Source organism: Alosa alosa, chromosome 6 (genome assembly GCF_017589495.1).
Source record: "Alosa alosa isolate M-15738 ecotype Scorff River chromosome 6, AALO_Geno_1.1, whole genome shotgun sequence".
Lineage (NCBI taxonomy): Eukaryota > Metazoa > Chordata > Actinopteri > Clupeiformes > Clupeidae > Alosa > Alosa alosa.
The window spans coordinates 24415272-24425271 of record NC_063194.1 but is presented as its reverse complement, the minus strand read 5'-3'; the positions used below and the strand labels follow the sequence as shown (position 1 = coordinate 24425271).

The 10000-nt window shown below is 45.2% G+C and overlaps 1 protein-coding gene across 1 annotated transcript in view; it reads right to left on the bottom strand.

Moving 5' to 3' along the window:
* The window catches only part of stk17al (serine/threonine kinase 17a like), a 20838-nt gene extending 12629 nt beyond the window's left edge, over positions 1-8209 (bottom strand). Inside the window, exons 1-2 of the mRNA XM_048246629.1 lie at positions 7756-8209; positions 2879-3091 (exon numbers count right to left, since the gene is read on the bottom strand). Of these exons, the coding sequence (XP_048102586.1) occupies positions 2879-3091; positions 7756-7868 (326 nt within the window). The 5' untranslated portion in view covers positions 7869-8209. The remainder of the gene's footprint in view (positions 1-2878; positions 3092-7755) is intronic.
* Between the last annotated feature and the right edge of the window lie 1791 nt (positions 8210-10000).

The following is a 10000-nucleotide window of genomic DNA, read 5'->3' as shown; positions in this document are numbered from 1 at the left end:
CCAGAATTTTGTTAAAAGCAGACCAAAGGTCAAAGTCTGGTCAATTGTGATAGAAATGCTTTAACTTTAGGCTTAGGCCTACTCATTAAAATTAACAGAGAGCCCACTACCTGTATATTGCAACCCAAAACTTAGACATGTCAAGATTTCTGAAACATGTAATATGTCTTTCAAATACAAAATAGTATTTTGTAATTTTTATTTTATTGGGTTGAAGGAAATGGCTCTGTATTTTGTATCAAAATACTTTATTGGTGTGTATTTTTGTATTTTAAAAATACTGCAAAATACTATGTGAAAAACACTAAAAAAAGTTACTACTTGATGAATAATTGGTAATTAGGCAACGATGGTTAATGTTTATCGCAATCAGCTAATGTGAGAACAGCTGTGTTCAACGACATTCACAGCTTTTCAGTGACGGCCTTTGCTGAAGCATCAGCTCTGGTCTGAAGTATAAGTATAAGTATAAATACTCTTTTGATCCCGTGAGGGAAATTTGGTCTCTGCATTTATCCCAATCTGTGAATTAGTGAAACACACTCAGCACACAGTGAACACACAGTGAGGTACCCACTAATCACGGGGCAGTGAGCTGCCTGCAACAACAGCGGCTCCAGGGAGCAGTGAGGGGTTAGGTGCCTTGCTCAAGGGCACTTCAGCCGTGCCTACTGATCGGGTTTGAACCGGCAACCCTCTGGTCACAAGTCCGAAGCGGTAACCAGTAGGCCACGGCTGCCCTGAAGCACTGGTGTGAAGTCGTGACGCAAAAGTAAAGATGAGCAAGGTTACCTGTGCAAGTTCACATAAGGACACCGACAAAGGCAACAATGTCCTTTTGTATCCAAGCCAATTAACAGAAAAATGTCAGATATCTCAATGAACCACAATGACATCAATAGATGGTAAGGTGTTGAGTGTGTTTGAATTCCCTTCCTTGTAGCATCCTTTTCTGCATTGCACAGTGGGGAGAAGTTCACCTTGTTTAATTAAATAACAATTATATTTCCTTATTAGCTGCATACTTGAGGTTGGAGATATTAAGGCAAGTCAAGTTTCTCACATACTGGAAGTTCAAGATATACAGCCTTATGATTTTCTTATTCAGTTCTACACTGGACTTGAATTACGAAATTCGGCACAGATACACAATTATGATTTTGGCCTATTGATTATAATGTGGTTAATTGTAAGTATAAGTATATTTTAATCTCTGCATTTATCCCAATCCGTGAATTAGTGAAACACTCAGCACACAGTGAGGTGAAGCACAAACTAATCCCGGCGCGGTGAGCTGCCTGCAACAACAGCAGCTTGGGTAGCAATGAGGGGTCGGGTTTGAATCGGCAACCCTCCGGTTACAAGTCCGGCGCTAACCAGTATAGCCTAGGCCACGGCTGCGAATTGAAAGCTCTGTCAGTCAAATTCAATATCAAAATGTTTTACTTTGGCCTTTTATGGGGTATGTATTGGCAGACAGCCCTGGTAACTTACCGTTGTCGTTGACACACCTGCTCGCTTGACTGCCACTGCAAAGTAGCCTGTGCATTGGCATTCTCCATGCGTGTAGCCTGCGTGTCAGATAACCCTGACGTTTCTTGTATTGTCGTGCTGGCTGTCGGAATGATCAGCTGTACAAATAAGTTTGCTAAAATATTGGTGGGGACAATTTTGTCATCTTAAAATTTTAATTAGGACTAGTCCTTAGCGTCCCACCCTAAATCTACGCCCATGGGTAGGACTACACAACACACAGGGTTTCAGGGGCCGTTTATACGAGAACGATTGCGAAGGAAGACGACAAAATATTTTATCATTAGTGCCTTTCGTTTACACGGCGACCCCGCCATCGAGGCTTGAAGACGCAAAAATCTGAAGACTCCTTCCAGAGTGTAGAGTTTTGAAGACGACCCGGGTTGCGTCTCTGTCTAAACGCGTGACGTACCGGGGTTCTATCACACCACCACCCAGCGGTCTGGAATGCATATCCAATTGAATATCACATACTCTTGCGTCTTCATATAAACAAAGATTTCCCCCTGAGAATGCTCGTCTAAACACGAATAAAAAAATGAAGACGAGACGCCACTTCTGCGTCTTCTCTTTTCATCGTCACCGTCTAAACGTAGCCTCAGACCTGACCTTGTTTGGCCTATGCAAGCTACTGTAGCACTGAGGCCCACTGGTCCCGTTAGCTGCTGTTGTTGGACTCCTCAGCTGGGTTCACTTAAAGTTCCTCCTCTCAAGTCTGCCTCCATGCTGGCCAATGGGGGGGGGGGGCACATTTTTTGACATGCTTTGTTTCTTTTGGGGAGGGAACCACAAACTGCTCAATTTCACTATTATTTGTCTTTTTGCAAGACTTTTCCTTTTATCATCATCTCAGACATTCTGAATTTGAAGACAAATATTTTTGGTTGTGGTCTTTTCTGGGTACAACACTGGCTGCTTACGGACATAATGACCAAGCGGCCTGTGGCGACACTGGATGGGACTGAAGCTGCTGAGGGTTTACTTTGGTCAAGATTGTGTGTGGGGAGACTGAGAGAAATAAGACCCCCTCATGAGAGGTGGTCATCGTTTTTATAATCATTTAATAGCTGCTGAATTAGAGGTTTTACTCTCATTGGCTTTGTGCGGGCTTGTGGTGTTGAAATTTTAGTTCATGGAGTGACTCACAGGATTTGTGTGTGTGCGTGTGTGTGTGTGCGTGTGTGTGTGTGTGTGTGTGTGTGTGTGTGTGTGTGTGTGTGTGTGTGTGTGTAAACTTCATCCTCTCTATATCCTAGCTGTACAATGACGATGCTGTGGGCCTCAGTGAGGTGGTGACTGGTGAGCATGAGTGATGTGCATGTGCATGGGGCAGACTCATTCTTACCACTCGAGTACGAGGATGAGCTCGCTCGTGGTCTCGTAGACGTCGTGCAGTGCCACCACATACGGGTTGGACTTGGCCAGCTCCAGCACGGCGATCTCGTTCAGGATGTCGCCGCGGCAATCCTCGCCCTTGCGCCGCTTCCGCAGGAACTTGGCAGCGTGCTCCTTCCCGGTGGCCTTCTCGACGCACTTCTTCACCACGGCAAACTTGCCCCTGGCAGGACAAGAGCAGAGCAGACAGAGAGGCTGAGTGACCACATCACATGGACACATGCAAGACAGACAGACAGACAGAACGGTCCATCAAACGTCTTTGTTTCCAAGCAGGGAGGGTGTGACACACATTAAGAGATAAGACAATGGTCGTTGGTATCTATGGGTGTGTGTGTCTGTGTTTTGTTAGCTTGTTTGTGTGTGTGTGTTTACACATGTGTGCTTTCGTCTCTCTGACCGAAATAATGCATGGACCTATGGAGATCATGACAGTGAGGCTTCATGGTTCAGAGCGAGAGAGCGAGAGGGAGAAAGAGAGGGAGAGCGTGAGCGAGAGAGACCGCTAGAAGGGAGAGGGCGTGAGACAGAGACAGTGGGAGAGCTGGACAGCGAGAGAGAGAGAGAGACCACTGTTCAGCTGGTGTTCTGGAGGAGTGAGTGACCAATGGCGGGGCCGAGGTCATGCCTGGGTGTGGGCAGGAAATCCGATGTAAAGACTCGGCCTCGCACTGCCCAGCTGATAAAAGGCAGGCTCTGTCTGCCACAGCGTGAACAACCCACCCAGCACATACACTTTCTCAAACACACACACACACACACACACACACACACACACACAGGATAATGAGTAGTAGCCTTGTCCGTTTGCTCATTCTCCGGTTTGACAAGGGGTGCGACAAATGGGTCCACGCCCACACTATCTCCTCCCTTCACTTTACTATCCCCTCCCGCACAATGCCCCACAAAGGACCACCAGAGAGTGTGTGTGTGTGTGTGTGTCCAGACAGTCCCCACACAGTCCCCAGCCCCTGGACCACCCATGTACCAGAGTGAGTCAGACAGGGAGGGAGAGAGGGGCTGCAGTGAAGGTGAAGGGGGTGTTACCCAGGACCAACCCACAACACCCAAAGTGTTGCTCCACTATTCAAAAAAGAACCGCAGAGTGACAGGCAAACAATAAGCTAACCCCTGTTTGCGTGTGTGTGTGTGTGTGTGTGTTTTCTGAGTCAGTTTATGAGTCAATTAAGAAAAAGCTAGTTGCTGATAATATCTGGAAATGGAACTTTTCCACACGCATGATGGTGAGTAACTCTAACAGATGCTGTGACAGGGGGTTGATTCTCAGTGCAGTCAGGACCATCTCACTGTGTGTTCACCTAATACGTCATAACCTCACTGTTCTCAATCAGCTTTAGGCTACACATAATTTATGGTGACAAATGGTGCGTGTGTGTGTGTGTGTGTGTGTAGGGGGGACAGAAACATTTATCTGTGTGTGTGTGGAGGGGGTGGTAGCAAAACAGGCCCTTTCCTCCACAGAATGATTGAATGTTCTGAAGTTATTCCAAGCTCCTCTCCCAGGACCCAGTGGCTGTAAATCTGTGTTCACACAGTCAGAGGAGGCTTTCACAGATGGACGCAAATACAACAGAGTCCACTGAGAAGCCCCTTCTTCTCAACACAGGGGAGGAGAGAAAACAGCCAAAGCTTTCTAGGAATCTGCTCACAAAAGCCCCAGTTGCATCCCCTGACTTTGCTAATGCAAACTCCTTAACAGAGGAAAACCTCAATGTGGGGGAGAACAGCAGAGAAACTGCATGAGCAGATTCAAAATGTCTGCTGGGCCTCTATATGGACAAGATAGCCATCGCTAGAATGTCTACCATCATGTTTTAAGTGCCAGTCTTGTCCGCTTTGAGCTGAAGAAAACTGGACTTCCCCGGTCATGCAGGTAACCTCGGCAAACCCCATGTAACTCCGGAACCTTCTGTTGCAAGTTGCCTGGTGAGTGGGGAAGGGGCAGCTAAAGCCTGCTGAGCGCCCTGCTGGCTCGCACCGTCCAGCCCCTCTGAAAACCCTCCGTGGGCACAAACAGCCTTCGTGCCAACTCCCAAGCGTGCAGGGAAGCCCTGTGCGCCATCCAGACACGTGAGGGGGCTCAACAGGAGAGCAATCACAAACACTTAAGCCCTCGCATGCTGACGCTGCCTTGTCCCCCCGGCCACTGATCTGGGGTCTGTGATAAGGTCCTTTGTGCCCGAAGGTAATACTGTAATGAGGGAACCTAAATCCAAACAGCAGCCATGAACAACATCTCTGTGGAATGTGGGATTTTCAAAGTCGTTCTTGCGGGTGAATGTGTGTTTATGTTCTAGGGGTGGGGAAAGAGGTGAGAGATTGCTGGTATGGCATGTAGGCTTTGAAAAGGGACTAGCGCGTGTGTTGTTATTAAACACGGGCAGAGCTGTGTGGGAAGAGGTCCAACTGGATGCAGAAAATCTGGAATGCTAACTGTATGTGGGTCACCCATGTGTGTCCATCACTCACTCCATGTTGCCCACACACATCGCCCGCAAAGTCACATGCTACACAACGCATCGGACACATCATATATCCTCATTCATCTGACTGTGTGTGTAAATGGGTGCCTTTGGCCACATACTGTATGAAGGACCATAAAAGGAAGCCTTCATTCACCATGAAGTGAGAAAGGAAACGTGTGTGTGCCCGCATACAGTCGGACAGCTGAGCGCGCGCGCACACACACACACACACACACACACAGCTGACATGAGCCAGGCAGTGGTAGGGGAGGGTGCTAATCTAATAAAGACACTGGTTTCCCTCCTTCTGCCGGAGTCTCTGGACGATCCATCCATCTGTCTCTCTCTTTCTCTCTCTCTTTCCGTCCCAAACACTCACACACAAACACACACACACACACACACACACACACACACACACACACACACACACACACACACGCAGTGGTGGTGGCAATGGCTCCTATTTCCTGCCCAGAGGTCTTTATGCTCCAAGGGGGAGAGAATAAACGTCTGAGCGATGAGGCAGCTGACAGTCATCAGACTCCCTCTAAACACACACACACACACACACACACACACACACACACACACACATAAGCTACAATAAATCACACACACTCACAGTGTCTAAATAACGGGGGAAGAATGGCAAAGAAGGCAGGATGTAGACCAGCTGTATGTGTGTATGTGTGTGTGTGTGTGTGTGTGTGGTTGTCTGTGTGTGGGGGGGCGTGGAGAGGTCATGGTTAAACTAATTCTGAAAGTTGTGTTTGGACTACCAGGAAAAAGCCTTGACATGAAATTGGCATGACGCTGACGGACCCCTTACGTAACCCTGAGAAGAAACATACCTATCCCCTGCCATTAACTAGACCTTTGGTCTATTGCAGTCAGTTTTAATGATAACAGTGTAATATGTACTCCATGTTAAAAGCAGTCACCGAACTGAAAGGGTACAACAAAACCCTGTGGATCTGTGGATTGCAACAAAAGGCAGATCTAGGGCATCCAAAGTGGTTTCACTAAATTGAGGCAAGTTCCACTACTTCATCCCAAATTAGCCCTGTGTCTGCCGTTCAATTCGGTCTGCAATAATTCAATTCTTTTCTTTTCTTGCCTTAACAATGAAATGAAAAAAATCAGATCTAGGGACAATCTGATAAGTAGGCTACCACACAAAAAAGAACATCCCATGTGACCATGATGTTGTGCTATTTGTGAATGCCATTTATTCAATGAGAAAAAAAATAACATTTGGAACATTTGGTACCAGTTCGCCCTGGTTTGAATCGGTGTCATTCTTTCTCTCCCCGGAGTTCAGAGAGGTTGCGGAGGCATGCTAAAACCATCAGACATACTCATTAAAGGGCGACCCGAGCGAGAGAAGGTTTGCATGACAGATTCCTGCGACAGACAAAGCAGACTTGGGACCACAATTCAGTTGCGTTAAACGAATCAAGCTAAACTCACCGCACTGAGACATGACATTTGGAGCTAGGAGAAGAACCGAGGGGTTGTGAGGTTTGGATGAAATGAGGCGTGACAAAAGCAAAGGAGGTTGATTTCAGCAGCCTCAAAACAAAACCAGTCTAAAATCCTAGCAGCACCATGCAATTACTACGGTCTGTAATTGTATACACGGGCTATGGAGAGAGCGTCCTGCACAGCACACACACACGCACGCACGCACGCATTTGGAACATGCAGAGTGTAAACTGATGTCTTTACAATACCTGCCTAAACAACATCAACAGGTGTTTGCAGCATTGCAGAGATGGCCACTCCTGTCTAGCCTAACGCATTAAAACTAATGCAGTTCAAGTGGTTCGTATTAGAGACGTGTGAAAAATATCACGTGTAGATTTTCGAGCAATTATCACGATTAGTCCAGCAGCAGTCAACCCACCTCCGTAAAGCTCAAATTTGCAGACCACAGCAAAACAGTTTTAATACCTATTTAAATTCCAACCCCGCTCACGAGAGCGCACCTAGGCTACACCTATCTTCTCTTTGCCAATGAAATTTGGTTCATCCAGTTTGAAACGGGCTGGTGATTCCAACGACTTGTTTACACGACTTGGGATTACACGTGCCATTAAGGATAGCCAAATGTTTTCATGTTGTTTCCAGCTGGCGGTCATTTTCCATTCAAATTAAGATGCTTAGTTAAAGTTTATGCCGGTTTCCCACGTTTGTTTGGCTCGAGGGCTTTAGAGAGTTTGAAATTCAGTGGACTGGCTCGCGCGCAAGGCAACAGCAGTAGTCAGTCAGTGTACAATAATAATCAAGGCTGAAAAGCAAAAACAGTGACAGGAGAGTAACCTTTTTTGAAACTTACCTGCCCAACTCCTCTCCTACAAGGTCATAGTTGTTCTTGAAAGGCTCTGTCTTTATTCGCGTGTGAATTTTAGTCACCATTCCTTTCTTGTTCATCATTGTGTTGTCAGGCATTACAGTCCGTTCTGAGGCGAACGATTTTCTTTGAATTTAACGGAAATAAAATGCTCCGATTTTTTTTTTTTTATCAAGTTAATTTCATGTTACAGAAAACGTAACTAAGCGATATGGTAAGGCAGTCCTTACAATATGACCAGAGTTCAAAACAATGGAAGGCTGTCTTTAGTTTGAAGACCTGGGCAATATCCTTTGAGAACTTGTCAGAGCGGACCGTCGGCTTCAGAGAAAAGATGCTTATTCCACGCGTGAGACGGAGAAGGTGAGAAATGAATTAACTAGCGCGCACCAGCATCACAGACAGCTCTGTGTATATTGAAGAGAAGCAATGCGAGGCATCTGTGATTACGCCGACATTCCATACAAAAAGGAACTTCGTTTAGCCAGCCCTTGACGATTACGACAGGCCTCAACAGCCAATTACAGTGGACGCCAGGTTAAAGGGGCGGATCTGAACTCTCGGCTTCGCATTTTATGATTACAATACTACGGGTACATGCAGTGCTCTATTGCAATAATCCAAACAATGTGTGCGACCGTACCGACTGTGCAACATTCCTAAACCATATATTTGTAAAAAAAACCATTGTGTACTGTGGGATACAATTGCTTGTATAATGTCACACACACAGAGAATATCAAGCACACTGATCATACAGGCAAGCACAGACACAACTAATGGCCACCTTACACCAAACAACGTTGACAAGATTTGGGAAAGATTCTTGATAGATTGCAGTCTTTTAACTAATGCCCCCCATTCAAGCTTTACTCAAAAGACTCCAATCTTTCAAGAATCTTTCCCAAATCTTGTCAACGTTGGTTAGTGTAAAGAGGCCATTATTTGCAAAAACATTCTATTTCTTACATTTCCACACACACACACACACACACACACGCACGCACGCACACACACACACACAGCCCTTTTGCAACGAACTGCAAACTCATTGATATATCTCTAAGATCTCAAGGGTTTATTTAAATAGAAGGGTTTGAGAGAAACAGGGACAGCTTTTCTTGGAACATCATATTGTATTCTCTCTCATTAATTGCATAATGTATTAGACCCAGGAAATGTATCTTTAGTTTATGCATTTGTTTGGGTGCGTAAATCAGACACAAAAGACAAAACCCTCTCTGTGTGTGTGTGTGTGTGTGTGTGTGTGTGTTTACATTTATCTACCTGTTTGTATTTGCTGCATAGAGATGGTGGCAAATAGCCACCAAACACCAAAATCAGACTAAGACAACTAAGACAACATATATTTGTAAAAAAAAACATTGTGTACTGTGGGATACAATTGCTTGTATAATGTCACACACACAGAGAATATCAAGCACACTGATCATACAGCCAAGCACAGACACAACTAATGGCCACCTGACACCTAACAACGTTGACAAGATTTGGGAAAGATTCTTGAAAGATTGCAGTCTTTTAACTAATGCCCCCCATTCAAGCTTTACTCAAAAGACTCCAATCTTTCAAGAATCTTTCCCAAATCTTGTCAACGTTGGTTAGTGTAAAGACAAAACATTCTATTTCTTACATTTCCACACACACACACACACACACACACACACACACACACACACACACACACACACACACACACACAGTCCTTTTGCAACAAACTGCAAACTCATTGATATATCTCTAAGATCTCAAGGGTTTATTTAAATAGAAGGGTTTGAGAGAAACAGGGACAGCTTTTCTTGGAACATCATATTGTATTCTCTCTCATTAATTGCATAATGTATTAGACCCAGGAAATGTATCTTTAGTTTATGCATTTGTTTGGGTGCGTAAATCAGACACAAAAGACAAAACCCTCTCTCTGTGTGTGTGTGTGTGTGTGTGTGTGTGTGTGTGTGTGTGTGTGTGTGTGTGTGTTTTACATTTATCTACCTGTTTGTATTTGCTGCATAGAGATGGTGGCAAATAGCCACCAAACACCAAAATCAGACTAAGACAACTAAGAAAAAAATACAAAACAGGAAACAATTTAAGAGATGAGAAAGAAAAGTTTAAGTTCTCTGCGTGTGTTAAGTTCTCTGCACGCAGGCGCACGCACGTGTATGTGTGTGTGTGTGTTTGTCTGTGTGTGTGTGTGTGTGTGTGTGTG